The sequence below is a fragment of the Etheostoma cragini genome, chromosome 11 (genome assembly GCF_013103735.1).
Source record: "Etheostoma cragini isolate CJK2018 chromosome 11, CSU_Ecrag_1.0, whole genome shotgun sequence".
NCBI lineage: Eukaryota > Metazoa > Chordata > Actinopteri > Perciformes > Percidae > Etheostoma > Etheostoma cragini.
Genome location: NC_048417.1, coordinates 9,428,786 through 9,448,844, shown reverse-complemented (window position 1 = coordinate 9,448,844; position 20,059 = coordinate 9,428,786). Strand labels below are relative to the sequence as shown.

General features: G+C 39.6%; 2 protein-coding genes across 5 annotated transcripts in view; one reads left to right on the top strand and one right to left on the bottom strand.

Moving 5' to 3' along the window:
- itgbl1 (integrin, beta-like 1) overlaps positions 1-14,471 on the top strand; it is a 35,540-nt gene extending 21,069 nt beyond the window's left edge. The window contains exons 8-11 of the mRNA XM_034884983.1: positions 3,730-3,846; positions 9,090-9,236; positions 10,447-10,560; positions 13,065-14,471. Coding sequence (XP_034740874.1) covers positions 3,730-3,846; positions 9,090-9,236; positions 10,447-10,560; positions 13,065-13,153 — 467 coding nt within the window. The 3' untranslated portion in view covers positions 13,154-14,471. The remainder of the gene's footprint in view (positions 1-3,729; positions 3,847-9,089; positions 9,237-10,446; positions 10,561-13,064) is intronic.
- fgf14 (fibroblast growth factor 14) overlaps positions 13,644-20,059 on the bottom strand; it is a 100,166-nt gene continuing 93,750 nt past the window's right edge. For 3 of the 4 annotated variants that reach the window (XM_034884985.1, XM_034884989.1, XM_034884987.1), the window contains exons 4-5: positions 18,953-19,151; positions 13,644-17,298 (exon numbers count right to left, since the gene is read on the bottom strand). In XM_034884985.1, the coding sequence (XP_034740876.1) occupies positions 17,156-17,298; positions 18,953-19,151 (342 nt within the window). In that variant the 3' untranslated portion in view covers positions 13,644-17,155. The remainder of the gene's footprint in view (positions 17,299-18,952; positions 19,152-20,059) is intronic. The other variant, XM_034884988.1, reaches the window with a different exon arrangement.

Here is a 20,059-nt window from a genome sequence, read left to right as displayed (position 1 = left end):
ACAGAGAGAGAGAGAGAGAGAGAGAGAGAGAAACTGAAGTAGACATACATAGAAAATCACTTAGGCGTGGATGAATGCGGCTGGTAGAGATGGCAGCTTGAGTGGAAAAGTCTTGAAATTTGAAACAGCAGCTTCAGAGCTTTTCTTCCTGAGAGGTGGAGGCACATTCTTTACTGCGGTATTTCCTCAAGGAAACACCTGCTTTCGACATTTCTGCTGATTCTTGGGATGCCTTTTCTTGCTTTTTTAAGTGTGGCCTGGCCTGTTGTGGACATTAATCATGTGTGTGAGATTGTTAAAGGCACAGTTTGACGTGTGTCACAATAAAACAGAATATACTGTATTGTTTTGGGCACTCATTTTAGAAAAGGATCAAAAGCTCTTTTTGAATACAAATCTGTACTCAACAACCTCCTCACCTGTGTTGTTAGATTAGAATGATTAAAAGGAGAAAGTAATCAGGACTGCAACTACGCTCTTCAAACATGCACCACTATAATATTGTTCTGCTAGCTACTACCACCCTGGAGCTAATGGTTAGGAGAGCAGTTTTATACAGTGTGATGGAGGTCACACGTTTAATTGGATAGATGCTTGAGGATGAATCATAAAACATCATTCAACTCATTACAGGAAGTCTAAAGAGAGAGATTATGATGTATACATATTCAAAATGTTTTGTTTTATATATATTTGGTAAAGGGGTAACTAAAACATTTTCAACAAAGATAGCGAGTAGCAATAGCTGTGTGTTTATGGTGGTATTTCCCTTGGAAAGTCCAACCCTCTTACTCTGCAGCTATGGAAGGTGCAAGTATTGCTTGCCTATGCTTCTAAATGGATTGATCACTGCAGCCTACTTATATTTAGAACTTTACTGGATGTGTTTAAAGTTTGATAGCTGCTTCACTTTGTGTGCTAATGGAAAGCTTTCATTCACACCCCAGGATGAGAAAGGCAAAGAGAGGGAAGTCATTCAACTGGATTTATTATATTTTGTAATGGTGGACTCATTGCAGCTGTCACAGAACTGAACATGAAATCAAGTCAAAAGAGAAGACAAGCTTTGGAAATAACAAGGCTGCCAGAGCAGCTTTAAAACTGCCAATCCATGGTTTTAGGTTGTTTAAAAAACTGGTAGAGTAGTTTTTTCCAAAATCCAGATTCAATCTTAATCCTTTTGGAAGTAGAATGTCAGTCAATGCATTTAGATATTATACGGCAGCCTTGTTTATATCTGGCCACAAAGATGGTATAAGTGTATAAATGTAGGGGCAATGCAAGCGCATTTTTGCACTTTTTCCTTTGTGTTGGTTTCAAGGCTCCATGGTGTCACAGCTGTGGTTGTGTTATGCAGATTAGCCAGTGCAGCACGGTGTTGATGCTCCTTTTTTCATAGGAATGGGCATGCATTTTCAGTGTGTTCAGAACACTTTTTCTGAAAAGGGGAAATATGTGTCACTCAGACGCCAGTTAGGAGAGACGCACACAGAGAATTCTCCGAAATTACGTAAATCTTTTTTTGTTGATGTAGCTTTCCGTTTTTCACATTTCACTGTGTCTCTGCAACAAATTACAACAATGGACGATCTGCATTGCAGAGTGTATGATGGTTTTCTCTTTAAGTTAAAGTCCCTGACCATTTTCTATCTGCAGTCTATTTAAAGTCCTTCAAAATTGTGCATGATTTAAAAGTGGGGAGACTTAAATTAAAACCTCAGATTTGGCACCTAGTTGTAAAATGTGGAGTACACAACTTTTGAACATAGAATCCAAGCTCTTCTACAGACACTTCAACACTTTATACATTGCAGATCAGAAGGAGTATAGGACGCATCCTCATAGAGTGCTCTACATCAATGTTTTGGGAGGGGCTTGATTGCATTAACTCTCATCCTATTCTGTCGAGAAACTGCCCGGCTTCTTTTAAAAAGAATAAGGGGAGCTGCCTTGATTGACCATTATCCAAGCCTACTCCACCACTTGTGGATTAAGTATTCATCTATTCAAGAAAGTATTAATCCTGCTCTATTAATCCTTTCTAGTGTGTGCTGCACTACAACATGACTGAACTGGCACCAATGATCACGAAAATGGCAAGAATGAGTTTGCCCCATTCTTACCTACCTTGTGTTTTTCTCGTACATGTGTGCCCTGTTTTATTAAAACAGAGCAAAAATGTCTTAGGCTCACATCTACTGATATGGTGTTGCTCACCTCAGACAGGATGACAAATACACACACACACACACACACACACACACACACACTGGTGCAGACGGTTTGACATGCACAGAGATAATTGATAAGGCAGTGGTGTTATGACATCAGCGGTTGCTAGGGTAACGTCCCCAGAGCAGATGGTGGTATGTTATATGTGAAGCATGAAGAGAGGTTGCTAGTGTGTGTGTTTTGTGTGTGTGTGTGTGTGTGTGTGTGTGTGTGTGTGTGTGTGTGTGTGTGTGTGTGTGTGGTCATAAAAAGTGACAGTGATGTGACATGGACAACACATTAGATGACGCTGTCAGTTGAGTGTCTGTCTTGCAAATTCATGTTCGGCACTATTTATTGCCCCTAATCCCACTCCATGAGTCATCAAAAGATAAAGATAGGCGCGTACACATCATGGATGTGTTTTAGGTGTTATTTAGTGGCAGTAAATTCAAAGTAACCGGCAGGGCTGCACACGGAGACACTCAGAGTGAATAATGATTGTGCAAAAAGGATATACCCAGCTCAACACAAACAGGAGAAAAGAAGAATAGAGGCACTCAGTATACTGTGTTTTAACCATCTGTCTTCACTGAGCTGGGAAATTCCCTTTGTGAAATTATGTTTCACGTTGGGCAGCTTACCTGTTTGGAGCAATTCTCAGTGTGTTTTGTCTGCAGCAATTATGGACAGGAACATTAAAAAGATGTCCCACTGTGTGTGCTTGTTACTCCTTTGTGAGCAAAACAGAGCACACGCAGACAACTAATGCTCATTGTATGGTGATGGTTTCTTTTAAGCAGTGTTTTTCTTAAGCTCTATTTAAGATAGAATTACAAAAAATGCTCTGCATTCTTAGGTTAGAGTAGACTACATTACACCACTTAGTAACATTGTTGCTTATGTATTATTACAGTTACATTATCAAAGAAACAAAGTTGTCCTGTACTGTAAGTAATTCATCATCATCTAGAATCAGGAAAAAGGTTTGCCTGTATAACAAATATCTGTCACACAAGGCATCCGCAATGACAAAAAAGTGACTACCACTTTAGAAGGCATGCACAGGCATCTTTGTGGCCTACACTACACCCATGATGACCGTACCACTGAGCGGCCTAGTAAATTGATCAATGACCAGGTATGCTTGCACACCTCCATCAGACTAGATGATGTTTTTCTAACGTGATTCACCATTAGCAAAGTATGCTAACTCAGCAAGTTCCCCTGTGGCCTTCTTCACTGGCAGCTCGTTGATTGAAGTGGGATGGCAACATCTTGAGCTTGTGGGTGTGTAGCCCATGTGAGTGTTTGTTAGAGTGAGGGATTTACATGTGAGATTTCCCCGTGTGACTCGAGGGAACATTGTCAGACTGATTAAAGTCTCATTGAAAATCCTCAGTCATCAACTAAACTGTAGGTGTGCATTTACAGGTTGGATTAAAAATAAGTCAACATGATATCACACATTTCAGGGAAAGAAAGATTCTATGTGAGAAAACGTCTCTGTTTTTGTAGGTCAGTGCCAGTGCGGACTGTGTAATTGCTACCCACCTGGGGACAGCCGTGTTCATGGCAAAAACTGTGAGTGTGACGACCGTCAGTGTGAGGACCTCAGCGGAGAGGTCTGTGGAGGTGAGAGCACACACACACAAACAAACACATACTTGAACACACACATTCATCTAATTGTTATGTCCATTAAGAGATGTTCCAGTTGTGTGAGCAACAGAGGGAATTGACAGAACATGGCAATAAACCAACGGCAAGTCTACTTTCCAACATTACTGTTCAAGTTATGTAGAGTAGAGAAGTGGGAGGCATACTTTAAGGCATCTAGTGTTCCCTGCTGTATGTTTTTAGTATAAACAATGGGCCTCACACAAGAACCACATGGACAAACACATTGGTTCATTGGCACAAGAGCATTTACTAAATGTTCATACAGTCTTTCCTGATTGGTTTAAACCTGTTGTACGAGTCATGTACAGATCTTTCTCTAACGATGGGCAACTTTATCTGACTTAATATGGCATTTAAATATTTTAAACATGTCAATTAGAATTGAAATAATCCAACAAAGCTTTTTTTTCGTTCTTTCTTTTAGACAGATGTGATGTTATTGGCATTGGATAATCTAACACTCCCAACAGCGCCATCAGGGTCTTTATTCATAAACATCATTTACAGTACTGTATGCTATGTATTTCTGTCACTTTCATGCTCCCTTGACCCCCTCCCATCTAAACCAAGGACTGCTTTGCTTTAGAAAGAAGGGTTTTTAGCATCTAACTTATTTCTGTGAGAGTACGGCCTTGCTCTTGTCGGACGACATGTTGTTGGCAGCTTTATTAATATTTAATTGTTACCAGGGCCTCAATAAGACTACTGAGACTGCTTAATTTGCTACGTCTATGTCTTCTGATTGACGACAGTAGAACTCCATAATGTTCATAAAGTTCAAGGACCCACACCCACTCACAAAAACTTTCATCAGGTTGAAACGAACAATTTACGACAAGTTAAAGCAGTGAAGATAGTTTGCAGAATCTAACATGGAATGGAGGTTTTGGTTGACGGTATGACAGTTTTGCTCTAACGTAATACAAGTTGGTGTACATAAAACAATTGAGAAGAGCAATCCCAAGGCACATTTCAGTGAGAAACATTGTATCCGGGATGGTACAAATTGTTTACACGCTAATGCTAATGGTAGCTAAAGAGTATGCTTTTTGGAAACTCACACAGTTTAAAAGGTTTGGATTCAGAGTCTATTGAACCACTATGGTGTGCTATTTTATTCCTGATTGCAATTGCAAAAAATATGTTGTTATTGCTCTGTCTTCTGCCTCTGATCGCTTCCCTCTACAGAGGGGATTTCTATTTTCCCATTTACATTGAAAAAATACATCCGTAAGCCAGTCCCCCCACTTGACTACTCCATTTAAGAACAAAAAACATTAGATACATCTACTGATGTACTATTAATCATGTACACTCCTCTCCTAATTATTGCACAGAAAATCACCCACATTTGTTATGGCATGTGAAACAAACACTCACCCACTTAAATTATTGCCAGGAGCAGATGCTGAATCTGAAGATCAATACAGTGTGATTTCATCTGCGCTCTTTGATATCCACAAGCACAACCCTCTAAACCCTTAAGCTGAGTTTGAAATAAATTGCTCCAAGCCTTTGAAGCTTCTGTTTGAGGTCTTTGGGAAGTTTGTGCTCTTAATTTGAGCCATTTCGGCACAACCACTGTAATGGATAGATTGGACTGAAACACTAGAGGCTCAATTAGAATTGATATTTCCCTTTGTATCTGCTGATGCTGTCAGGCAGAGACAATTAGACAGGATGTCAGATGACAGTGCAATTAAGGATTGTCGCGCTAAAGCAGAAAAACATTGGAGAAATGAGACTCGTCTACGGCAAACCAACAGTCTGAGGGGAAAACTGGCTGAATGCGCCAACAAAATATTCTTGTTGTAAGGGCTTTTGTTGGAAATATTACTTATATGATTGCCTTCTTTTTGTTAATATTGTTTTTTTCTTTTACCATTTAATTTGAACATGGCAGACAGTAAACACATAGTTCTGTGTTTTCTGGATACATACTGTACATACTTCTGAAGTCTGCTTTTGTCTCTCTTACACTTAAAGTGCTAAACATTATATACATGACACATTCACAGCTTTCCAAAGAGTAAACAAACAGAGTGCAAATAGATTTTTCTACAACAAAGAGGAGCTTTTTCCTCACAGGTGTATCAAAAAAGTAACTTTGCCAAACTGTGTAAGTGTTCAATGTGTTGTTTGCTTCACTCTAAGACATTTAAGGCGCAAAACTTGTGTGTAAATTCTTAAATTGACATGCAATTGGTCTAATCCTTTCACCCAACTAACACACAAACAACACATGCGTGTGTAAGTGCCTCCCTCTGAGTGTCTTTTGTATTTTTATGTGTTTCGGTCAGCTGTGTGTGTATTAGTGGTGCATTGCAGCACCTGAGGGTAACTTTCTCCTTTACAGGATGATGTAGTATTCAACACCAACGCACTTACACTAATACACATACACATACACACAGACACACAGACATGTTGTCAGGCTGACAATTAAGTCTGTATACATACTCAGAGGCCTGTGGAAGTTATTGGGTGTTTTGAGAAGCTTAGAGGCACTCTAAACCAGGTAGTGAGGAGAAGGGATCAAACAGAAAGTAGCTTTGTGGTATGGGGGCTCAAAGAAACCTCCTAATCCAGGGTACAGTTCTGTCGGTCCCCCTGGTTGTTTAGCCCTACTGCAGACACCAGAGAAGAGAAGTGAGAAATTACGCAGGCTCTTTTCATATATTTCAGTCCTTCGGTGTTAACCAGCTTGTCAGTCAGCTCAGTCCACACTTTGCTCGAAACACAAAGAGCAAGAGGAGAGAGCAGCCAAAAATGTCCAGTTTACACACTGCAATTGAGATCTACAGTATGTGCTCATTCTTCATGCCTCTCTGTTACCTTTAGTGTGGGATAAACTGTAGAGATGCAGATGCGTCCTGAATTGTGACCATTCACGTCATTGTAAAACTCTGTAGATGACTGCAGAGCTGGTCCCTGTTCATCAACAATATGGCATAATATCCATTTAATTTAGCAACAGAATATTGTTCATGTAGGGTTTAATATCTGTGTGGCATTAATAGTTATACAATTATGGATATCAATTAGCTTCTCTGCTTTCTCAAAGACCTGAATTATGTCATCGCAACAAAAAAACAAAAACAAAAACAGATGCGAGGAATAACATTGATGATGTTTTTTCTCTATTTATGTGCTTTGGTAAGAGGCACGATCTTATATCTAATAATTTGGTTGGTACAGCTACATGAGGGTGCTGTTGGCTATTTTGCTTATGCAAGCCTAAAATCCATATGTGAACTAATTCAGTGGGTTGGTCCAGAATCCAGGGTGACCCTGCCCCTCCTCCCCAAATGTATGCTCTCCCAGAGCACAAACATAATGTTATGCTTAAAGTGCTGCTCATTAACATTAGCCTTTTTCCAGTTTCAGTATCACAAATCAAAAAAACATCTAATTTTCATGCTATCCAAATGTAACTTCCATTTCCTTGGAACACAATGAGATTAACAACACATCCAGACTGCAAATGAGAAGTAACAGTGGAGTTTGTGCATGGCTTCCCCTTTTGACATGCATTAACTACCATGTCTTTGCATTCACGAGGCAATGTCTAGTAACTACAATATGGTCACATCATATCTCCCAACATTAAGTTGAGGAGAATTTCCTGAATGCTTCATCAAGTAACGGACAGTGAAACTAGATCGCGGCATGTTTAGGGCTAGGATTTAAAGCTAGAAGAAAGCTGCATTTCTCAGAGCATTTAAAATGATTGGTCAGTTTGCGTTACCAGCTTCTTATCTGGTACTTTTGTACATAATTAAGTCCTTAAAGTTTATTTTGATAAAACTGTTCAATGTCTTTTGTAAATAAAGTTTTACATTCTTTATTCTAGTGCAGGTATCAGCTTTGTCCTTTTATGTTTCAAGATGCAGACGCTCCTTTGTTTGAAAATCCTTGAAACAGTTGATTTTGTTTAAAAAGATTCAACAATATTTGGACTCTGATGTAAATAGATATAATTTGATAAGGTAAAAATGTTTGCAGGGCAGCAACAGCGTGTGGATCGAGGTGATACCCCCCCCCCCCACCACCACCATCACCACTTTGTTCTCCTCACATTACTCAATCAGTTTCATCATTTCTCTGTGGCAAGGAACTCTTAACCTCTGACAGACACTCTGCATACAGTACAGATCTTTGCTGGGTTAACCCCCCCCCCTTCACAGTCCATCTCGGAAAGACAGGTGCAAACTAAGTGAATGAGGGCTAAGTTTCCGTTCCTCCAAAGCAATTAACCGCTCTCCCAGGCTGGCTGATTGAGGCAGCCATGCATGGCCTACCATAGCTGCAACTCCACTCAAACTGAGAAGCTAGCTAACTTTAATTTATAACATCCCAACAACCTCACCGCGCCCACACACATACGCACGCACACCCACACACATACACACACACAAACAGGTTTCTGAGAGCCATATCATTACCACTTAAACAGGGCAGTTCACAAAGCATATAAAGCATGCACGCATACAGGTCCACACACGTATGCTTGCACACACACACACACACACACACACACACACAAACACACACTTAAAGGAATCAATCAATGATCTAACTGCCTCTATCAGATATGATTTGTATTGAAGTAAACATATTGCAAGTGATATAAGGGTCCTTAGAGATGGAGGATGGTGTAAGTGAATGCGAGTGTATGTGTGCTTGTTAAAACCACAGTGATGCTTTCGTATATTAAGGCATCCCAGCACCCAACTGCCTTTTTCATAACCAATGAAATGTCCCTGGTTTCTTTTGTTTGTGCATGTTTTGGTCTGCCATTGCCTTTCTTTGTTTTTCATCTCTCTCTCTCTCTCTCTCTCTCTCTCTCTCTCAAGCGCTGGAGATTTAGTAAGGACAGGACAAGACCAGTGATGACAGTTCCTTTCATGTCCCCAGGGGAAATACAACAAGCCTGCTGCATCTCTCTCGTCTTCCTGTAGCTCTGTCTCCTTTTACTGCCTATTACTGTCAAGGTTCAATGTCTGCTTTGTCAACTTTCCGTGTTTATATGCTTTATTTCCTTCTTTTGCTCTCTGCTGGCATTTCTCTTGACTATTCAGTCTATGTCTGAATGCTTCATCTATTTATTTTTCCTTCTATAGTGCTATTTTCTCATGGCCATGCTCCATATTCTGTCTCCTTTAAATAAAGGCCCTTCTGCCCTCCACCGCCAGGTCACGGTTACTGTTCGTGTGGACGCTGTATCTGCCAGGAGGGCTGGTTCGGGAAGCTGTGCCAGTTCCCCAGGTCTTGTGACATGAGTGACGTTCAGAGCAAAGAGCTTTGTGAGACCTCTGATGGTGTCATGTGCAGTGGAAAAGGTAAGCAAGATGTTTTTATCAATACTTCTAAGTAAATACTAAGAAAAAGTATTCAGATCCTTTACTTGCACATACACTCCTTGTTGTTTTGTGCCAATTACAAAATAGATTTCCTTTCTTACCCAAATTTAACTGTAAATATTTCAACTTTTTTCATGTCCACTCCATCAGAAACAGTGGACCATTCATGTGCAAAAAGCCTTTGACAAAACAACTCAAAACTCTACTCAACGTCCTCTGTGAAGTTTACATTAACATAATGCTGCAAATTTGTCTTGGACCCAATTTCAAATTCACAAATTTAATAAACAAGTCAATCACCATTACGATTAGGCCTCATCTTACACTTACTGGCTTTAATATGCAGTTACACTGTACTTTTTACAGTTGAATAGTACCAAGTAATTAAACCAGTAGCAATGCTTTAAAACAGATCTTACAAGATAAACATCAAATTTTGAATGTTAATGTACCCAAACAATCTGAAGGCATCACCTTTGGGGCATTTTCAACTTTTTGCTGACATGGGAAATAACTAAAGGATTGATCAGTTATTCAAAAACAAGTTGCAGCCCTACTGTATGACAACTGTAACCTATACATTTGTAATAAGACTACACAGTATCAATACATTGTATGTATCATTTAGTAGGCAAATGAAACCACACAAAAGGATTCTTTCTCTGTTGTGTAGGGTTAAATCCACAGAAATAGATGGACTACAGTGCTGCCGAGCCGAACAGGGTTGGAAAATGAAGATGAGCATGTTCATTCTCCATGCTCCACTACATTCAGACAGAACAATTTTCCTCAGCTCCTTCCCTTGTCTCACCTCTCTCACATTAGTTTCACTTTTTCTCCTGCTTGCACTCTGCCTTCCTCCACCTCTTACAGTGGGTTCCTGTAACCTGGTGCATGTTGAAATAAATTGTGGGAAATCAATACATAGTTGCTGGACCTCATGGTGTGAGTTTTGGAGAAAATAATGTTCACTGTACGAAAAGGTGGCAAAAGCACATTAGTAGATGTTTCCCCAGCGGACATCTCTTAGCCACCCTATTAATCTTCTGTGGTAAAAAAAGAATTTACAGGAAATAAGACAAACAGCACATATTAAAAAACACAAGGTTGTTGAAAACATTTTTTTTTATGTGGGTAAAGAAAACGGTAAGTCAATGAACTGTGTGTGTGTGTGTGTGTGTGTGTGTAGGTTCCTGTCACTGTGGCAAATGCATGTGCTCATCCAAAGACTGGTGGGTGTCCGGAGAGTACTGCGATTGTGACGACCGAGAGTGTGACAAACATGATGGCCTCATCTGTACAGGTAGAGCAAGATATAAGGACGCATGCACACACACAATTATATTTGTAGAGGTTGTGTGTGTGTGTGTGTGCGTGCGTGTTTGTGTGTATATACACACACACACGCACGCACGCACACACACACATTTTCTCTCGCCGTTTTCTACCCACTGATAATGAAAATCCCTGTATTTGTTTAAAATTATTTTTGCCCCGGGGCCTTTCAAAATCTGGACAGCTGTTCAGGAGTATTTCTGATCATGACTCCATGACTCCAAATGTCAGCCTTAATGTCATTCAAATGAGTATCAGTTGTTCCAGATGCAGTCTTAAACGTTGCTTAAAAATTGTAGAAAATGGGACAAAAAAAAAATGCATGGCAAGTCTGGTTAGTGTTCCCGATTACCATATCATACTGACTGAAGTATATATGTGAAAATGTGCATATGCATGAATATAATGGCGTAAAAGCCAAGTCTTCAATATGCAGGTAGAAGCAGTAAGTGCTTAGCCAAGCAGTGACGGAGTCCTTTTATTTCCTAGTAAATAGCAAGTTTCCACAGAGATACTCTGCATCTGAAGATTTCACGGAACCTTCAAAACTGTAGATTCTCCCATAGATATACCCATTCAACAGATGAGTAATGTGGAAAATTCAGCATACACCGAATATGACAAGATCAATAATAACCTGAAAAGTTTTAGTATCAGCAATACAGTAAGACAATTGTCCGTTGGTTAGAGTGAATTCCCATTTAAACTAAGCATTGTTTTGGAGTCTATACTCAGGAGAGTGTGAACCAGGAAGACCTCCCTCTTCCACTCCAGTGAGAATGTGGGTGGTCCAGTTGAGCTGGTGATGCTCATTCTGTAATGTCAGAAATTCCCCCCAAAAAACACCAATACCAACAAAGAATTACAGTACCTACTTACAAGTATTTTCTTTATATACCAAACCGGATCTACCGCATTCCTCTGTGTCCTAGAGCTCTTTTCCTGTCAAAATTATTAGAAATACATGAACCAGCTACACTGCTGCAATGGGTGACATGTTCATTCACTACCATAAAACACACACACTGTAGTTTAATTTTAGTCCCACATACACTATCCAGGTGCCGTATACAGTGATGGAATAAGTTTTAAGAGGTTTCATCCAAGTAAAAGTGTTAACAGTTTAACTTTAACTTGAACTGCATTAAAAATGTAAATAGTAGACAAGTATTAACAGCACAAACAAGCCTTACTATAATTGCCAAAAGTACTGTAAGTGGAGTAAAAACTACAATATTACCCTCTGAAATGTAGAGAAAGTATACAGTAGCAAAAAACTGAGATACCCAAGTTAAGGAAAACTACCTTTAACTTAAGTACAGTACTTGAGAAGTTGTACTAAGTTACATTCTAAACCGGGCTGTAAAAAAGCACACTTTATTAATCTGGAGATGAAAAAAGTCCCCAACAAATTTTCTCCTGCTTGTGTAAGGTGTGCTGGGCTTGAGGGTGAGTGCACTAGGGACGTTTTGATAGACAGACCAGGGCATTGTTGGTCTCAATCTTTTCATGAGATTTACTAATAATAAAAAGAATGTATAGCGTAAGCCCAGCCTTATCCTTTTAATGAGAGGAAGGTCTGTCTAGTCTGTACCCCAGATTCAGCCGATCAACAGGCAGCTCTGCTCACTTTTTTCGTTATTCCACTTACCTACTTATCAATCTGCAACCTTCTGTTTTTTTTCACCTTACTTTAATCCAATCATTAGTCCATCAGCCCCTTTCCCACCTCTCCCACAGGGATCTTTCACAGTAGATGTCTTTTCAGCTGTGTGACATAAGGCCAGCAGGAGTTCTCCTTCTAACCTCAACATCCTCGGTCTGACAGCTCAGGGACTTTGTGGGGAGCTCGGGCTACGCGGTAATGACACATTCAGAGTAGGGCGTTATCCGACTCTGGTTGTCCTCATACCTAAATGAAAAAATTCCTCATACCTAAACTAAAAAGTAGTTGTTTTTTTTGCCAGTGTGTCCCAAACCAACCAGTATGATCATGTTGCTGATCTGGCTCTGCTACTGGTTAGACAGTTGAGCTTCTTAGCTAAGGTTAGGGAACAATTGCTGGAGATCGAACCTGAACTCCAGTCTCTTGTGTTAAAGTCAGTTGCATTACACTTCCTAGTCTTTCTTGCTTTTGAACATAAAATAAACAATTTGTTACCAACAATTTTTCTGAAGTGGACGTTCTGACTTTATTGTATAACCACAGTTTGATAAAAAGAAGACTTTTGGGATATCTGAGCTTTATAACAACGTGGAGGATATCATACATATGAAGGCTTTCCTCTCTTAATCAAACCAGAGTTTTCTCCTCTGCTGTGTGGGCAAAAGGAGTTGAAAACCACTGCGTCTATCCCCCCAACAGAGAGCTGCACCCAGGAAAGCAGGGTGTGAAAAGAGGAACATTGTTAAAGGTCAGGCATGATGGCACAGCTCTTAATTCACAGCTTTTGTTCTCACATCTCCTCACAGGGAATGGATTGTGCAATTGCGGCAACTGTGAATGCTGGGACGGCTGGACGGGGAACGCTTGCGAAATCTGGTTGGGAACAGAGTACTGAGAAGGAGAGGACATTAGGGTTAGAGACAAGGGGCCTGGCTGCCCGGAGCAACCAGGAGCTCGGTGGTCACAACTAGACTGGTAAAACGCCACAGCCAGGAAAACCACAAGAGGAGGAAGAAGAAAAAACTAAACATGGATGTAATTCTGGATATCACTAACAGCATTCCTTCTTTTATTGTACTGGTTACAAAAAATCCTTATAAAATTGGGTATTGTAGGTGTAAAAAAAAACATATTACTATGTAAACATTTGTTTCCAAAACAGCTTTAAATATAATTTACCTTTTTATTATATAGGAACGCTTACATATTCAAGATGGCTACACATAATAGGATGCAGGTACATGACAAATCCAAATGTTGTAAAGGGAAGAATGATTAAAGTAACATTGTTGGATACTGTGGCGGCAATCTGTTTTTAACTGTACTGAGGGGTGTGTTGTTCCAAAAATGGGACTGAAAGTCCACTTGAACACTCAAGGCACAAGTTAATGTTTTAGGTTTTTATTTCTTTTTAATAATAAAACATTTAATGTGCAGCATGACACAACATTTTGCATGGAAAACAATGCGAAGACCTTAATCATACATGGTTACAAATCTGTTATAACATGACATAACTCCAATGGGCATACTTGCTAAGGTATATATCATATATATATATATATATTTTTTTTTGTGAAAATAAATCATAATAGTGCCTAATCTTCTCCCCCGGGAAATCAAACAATCAGACATGAAAGCCACACTGTACTGAAGGTACATGATGGACATTTCTCACTCAACACATACTAGTGACAAGGAAAAATTGTAAGAGGAGGAAACAGAGAGAGGGCATACATAGTTCAGTTGTGGCATGCTGGATGTCCATGTCACTTCAAAAGGTGGCATCAGGGGATGAGAGCTGCATTGACACAAGAGCTCAGTCACCACTTGAAAAGAGGACCGATAAGAAGTCACAAAGAAAATTTAATGTAAATTCTACTTTGGCCTTTTTCATGCTTAAACTAGCCAATCCCTCTGTTTTCTTTGTCCCATCAAGAAATGACAGGTGCAATAATATACTGCACACTATATTGCATTAAGTATGTTACTGACGTTACAGTACACCTTTTATATAAATATTGTATTCAATATGTTGTATGTGTGTATACAACAAACAAACTGTATAGTGTAGACAAACTGGTTGCATATATGTATGTAAAATTAGCGGTACATACCAACAGTTCTTGACAGACATAGCCTACTACATGCAGTTCATCAATGCCATCCTCTCCCCATGCAACAGATGGGACAATGTACAAAAAAAAGAGGTTGAGAACTGAAGCAACAAAGAAAGTAGGTTTGCTAGAACATTCTTAAAACATATCTGAAAATAGGCAGAACAAAGCAAACATGATCATTATCAGCAGACGACATCACGCACAACCCGTATACAAGAGAAAATAAGGACGAACCAAGAAAGATCCAAACAGAGATATACATTTGCACACCGTTCATTTACAAAAATAAAGTTAGCCTCAGAGGAGCCAGTTATCTGAACTGCAGGGCTGGAGCAGCAGCCAGCCCAGCATGTAGAGTTTGTACAAGTGGAGAGATGATAGGCTGTAATGAGGACAGAACATCAGCCCCAAATACAACTACAGCGGTTTCCAGCTCCTTTGTGTGTACAGTACAACATTTTTGTTATTAACAGCTTTGTACAGACAGAACTTGACTTCTAACTAATGTGCTTTGATGGGCTGTAACAAGACATGATCACATGTAATCCCAATAAACTCAGAAAATTATATTTACCAAATCTATTTCTTGATGTAATTGCAGTTTTAGCAGCACAAAGCAGTAACAATCTACTTGATATTCTAAACCTTATAAAAAAACAAAGTAGTGGGAAAAAATCAATAAAGCAAGACAAATAATTAAATTGATACAACCAACAGAGCTTTAATAAACTGCTAACCGTCATGATGACAATGCAAAAACATAAAAATGCCATGGGTTACCTTCAGCTTAGCTGTGAGTGTACTGTAACCTACAACATGTCCATTCAACTCCCACACCAAACTTTGGTGCTCTTCAGCGTACACAGGGTGAGGAACGTTAACCATATACCTTGTTCATTATAGAAAATGCATGCATGTGATTAATTCAAGGTATTCATACTTCTCCAAAATGACATCAGTCAAAGACCATTGGGCGTCTGGCCGCAGTTGTTTCTTTCGGACAGAACAAAATGCTATCACAGTGAAAGCTTTCGAGAAATTGAATCAGATTTGTTTTCTTTAGTAAAGAATCAGTTCGTCTTGGGATGACAAAAAAAAAAGACTTTGGTCATTTCAGAATGAATACATCTTAGTGTGGTTTTTCCATGGATAATGTTACGTGTCCTATACATGGATGTATCGGGTGGGTGAGGCACCTTTGGCCCAGTGGAGACTGGGAACCTTTTTTTGCATGCCGGGAATCAAGGTCCAAACAGCCACGTGATAGGCCAAGATGATCAGTACTGGACTCTGCATGCTGAGCTAGGAGACAAATCCTCTCATAATAATAATAATCGTAATAACAATATCTAGTCATTTAAAAAGTTATGATTTAGAATAGTCATTTTCCCTAAGTTTTATACAGTGAAAATGTTACAATATAAGCCATCTCTTGTACAACTGCTGCAAGAAGAGAGAACACAATATTAACCTTGCCCATGCTCTAGTTTGCTGAACCAAATAGGGATGCAGCCAGTATAAATTTCACCTACTGGTTTTCAGCCATGTTGTTTTCTGGCTTTAAGAAGACGCTGCCATAAGATGGCTGCCAGTGCTGCAGTTATAGACCATCTGGGTCAAAGCCACAAGCCTAGCCTTATAGTCCAAAGAAGTCGGTGAGTGAGGGACAGAGGCCTACAAGGCCTAGAGATATTCCTAGAGCCCACGCTCTGAAATAAGATTAAAGAAAAATAGACTTCAGGATTTCTTTTACCAGAGAAGGCGGACTGAACCGCTGGTGGGACTTAGATAGTGATATGTATACACCCTTCCTTACAGCGCTCTCCCACCCACACACACATGTGTTTATACATGTGTGTGTGTGTGTGTGTGTGTGTATATGTGTTATGTGTGTAGGGAGCTCTTTGCATTGATTGCAGTGGAGGTAATTAGCACTTAATCAACTATGACTGCAGGAGCTACTGTATCGGTCAGCCTCCAGTGTGTTTTTATCAGTTGTAAGAAGCAACATCTCTGCTTTTTCCCCACAAACTGTATGTGTCTTGTAAATTTGTGTGCATGTTGTAAGTGAGATGGAAATTTAAATAAGTTGTTTCATAAATGTTTTTATGCCACATCTGTGTGAATGTATTTCTAAGAAAATCACACAACTCCCTTGAAAAATGTTTTTATCTTTTCTAGGTTACTTGACAAAGAAAAAAGTGTGTGAGTGGAGATAGAAAGAGAGGGGAACATACTCGTAAAAAATAGAGGACAACAGTCCAAATATTTAATCTATCTATACAGTCTCTATCCCAGAACATAGCTGGTGAACTGTGGTATAGAAAATAGATCTGAAGGTACACAGACTCTGCTAAAGAGAGGGAGGGTTTCTGGAATTAACTGTCAGCAAGCAAAGTACCACGAGCGTGGTTGTGAAATGTGTTATTCACATGAATTCTCACAGTTTCAGAGGAATCTAAAAGCATTCCATGATCAGAGGTCCTCTTCCTTCCTGTGCTGGAAATTCTCAGCCGCCTCAGAATCCATGCGCTCATGTTGAGACAGCTGGAGAAAGGGAGTGTGAGGCGGAGAAAAAGAAAGGAGCAAGAGAAGAAAGGAAGGGAGGTACGCCTGGATCTGATCCACAGAAGAAAGAGGATCTGGAGTCTAGTCAGGAAAAACCCAGCCTCCGTTACGTCCCCCCCTCCACACACACACACACACACACACACACACACGCGCGCACACACACACACAAACACACACAAACACACACACACACAGGGCAGGTGCGGCTATGTGGTGGGCTTGTCAGGCTTGCTTACAGGTTTACCTCCGTTCATCACTGCTGGCTCACTTGTGCTTTTACTAGGAGGTACTGCTGCCTTGGGCACTGTCTCTCCAACATCATGCAACGATGGCTCTCTGTACATGGCAACTGGAAGAGCAGATGATAAGGAAAGAAAGCAGAGAGACAAGAGAAAAGCTGTTAGCAGGAACTTCTTCTCTGCACTTTTGACTTCAGCCATTAAAAGGAGAATCTATCGCTTAACAATACTTGTTGTGCACTTTTTCAAAAGATTTTTATACGGCAAATGTTGTTCAAAACCTTCAAAAAAGAAAAAAGGCAATTTATAGATAATTGATTATTAATGCTGCCATCCTGACCTTCTTCTGTCTCCATCAGGGCTGATGCTGAATCTAAGCACTGGCTTTTCAACAAAACAGCAAAAAGTGTCTTAATATTCTCCACTTTACAGCCACTAGACTACAGCTGCCCTGACAGGACACTTCAACTTGATTCCATGTTTAAATGATGTGAACCAATCAGGCTTGTAGCTGACGAGAGTGATGGTAGCATCTGCTGGACTATCAACATTTCATACTGCACTTACAGAGCTGTCCGGCATCCTACACTGTATGCTTACAGTTACAAAAAAAGCAAATCAGCAGATAAATACAAAAATATGTCAAACCATACCATTACTAAAGATGTGATCATGTCTGATAATGCTGTGCATCTGTCTTGTTATGTACAAGGGTAGTCATGCTCAATACATCCAGATTTATTTATGTCGCCACCTAAAGCTATGTTTCCCGCTGCAAAAAGACACCATTTGTTACAGTAACAGTCTTTTGAAATTTTGACAGCTCAAGAAATTCTTTCAGACACTAAAAAGTGAAGAGAAAATGGGGGGGAGGGGATGTTGCCCCTTGAGTCTCTCTCTAAAAGAAAATGAAAGCTATGTTTTCATGCTGCTTACACTTATACTATTTTTGTTATCTGACAAAATCTCACCTGTTTTTTTAAGAGTCACCCAAAACGGAATTATTTTAATGAATCATCCCTTATAGCAAGAGGAAACTGCCCAAGCAGATAGCTTTAGTTTTGTTTTGTTTACCTAAAGTATGAGAAATCCATATTGGAAGGTTCTGTTGCCACTTCAATATGATGGCTGTGTTCAGGAAGTTGTTCACCTAGCACAGTTTAGATCAGACCCTTTAAACGATAAAGCTGGTGATATTTAGAACTATTCTTAATGTCAACAAATCTCATAAAAAGACTAAAACCAATTACATCTTATTTTATCTCTCAATTCTTTCCGGCCCCAAGTTTATCTTTTCCTAATGATGAAATTATTTAAAAACTGATCATGAAAGTATACTTACATTTTCATTTAAGTAAATCTGTAGTTCCCTTAAATAGCTGGGAACTGTAATTTTTGGAAAATGATATTCAACAGGAGGAAATAATGCATTTGTCAGGGACTATTTTCATTTACGGATTAATACACATTTGGTTCTGTAGTCTAATGAGCATTTAAAGCAGCAGTATTGTGTATGTGGGATTGATTAACTACAGTGCCCTATTCATCAGTATGACGATCAGTCGTTTCCTTGGATTTGTTAATAAAATAAAAAAATATATATAGAAAATCATCCCGAAAGTATACTTTTTAATATATATTTTTTTATTTTAAATTAAACCAAAAATTAGCTCTAGCTAATTACACCCCATAATAACTAACCCTTACCCCACAGGTTTTTAAATGTTATCTGATGTCACTCGCTCTGATGTTTATAGTGCCTACCTTCTAATGGCTTGGGCAGGAAGTGAGCAGCTGGTTTTGTTTTTTTCACTCGGTTCCCCTTCATGGCTTGACCGTCTTTATTTAGCCCTAGGAACCAAGCTCTCCCCGACTCCTGTTGTCTGTACAACATGGACGAGTAGATCACATAGTAGTTCTCAAACACCGACTCTTTGAACTTGCACTCCGCTGTGAAGAGTTCCTGCGGAGACAGACACAAGTACCAAACGGCAGGCCCTTTGAAATAAATAAAAAATACTGTACACAGAAAATTTAATTTGAATATAACATGTGGAAGACATTCAGGTGGAATCAAATTAATGATTCATGGTTAATATTAAGAATGAAACAGATGTTAATGGTTAGTGAAACAAGTTAATGTGAGAATGAAATAGATGTCGGATTCATAATTCATATTTGGACTTAAATGAAGGTCACCAGGACAAATGCCTCTTTAATTTCACGCTTACAATGTATAGAATAATGTTATGGCAGACACAGAAACTGCCTCGCCAGGGGAAATGGACTTCATGCTTCCACCTGTCGTGTAAAGGATTTGCGTCGCAGAGTCTGTCTCACTATAATCATGTCACAAGCCGAGTCTAATGACCTGTTCTGATGAAATGCAACTCTCATTCCCTCCTTGGCCTTAACCTTGACATCAGATGTGAGAACACTCGTTTAGTCAATTAGCTCATGTTCCCGGCAGAAAGTATATATTGTTAGGCACCGACCCCAGCACCTCAGCACTGGAAATATCAGCACTTTACTCTCAGATGTCCCTGAAACTTTTTTTAATTGGTAAAAACACAAAACGGATCATCCCAAACACTGTAGGTCCTATCTTGCACTCGGCAGAGCGCGGCACAAAGCCAGACGCAAGGGTCTTTGGTACCTTAAGACCGTCCAGCGCCAACGTTGTTTAAATAGCAAATGCACCTGCGCCCATGGTTGCGCCCATGGGTATGCTGATCTTACAGGGAGGTGGGTTCAATTGAATTATTTGTGTATTGCAATCTTGAGGCAGTGGGAAGTGATGGCGCCATTGACCCACAAAAACCTGGTCTAAAGTCATGTTGTGTTTATTTTAAAAGCACATTAGTAAAATTA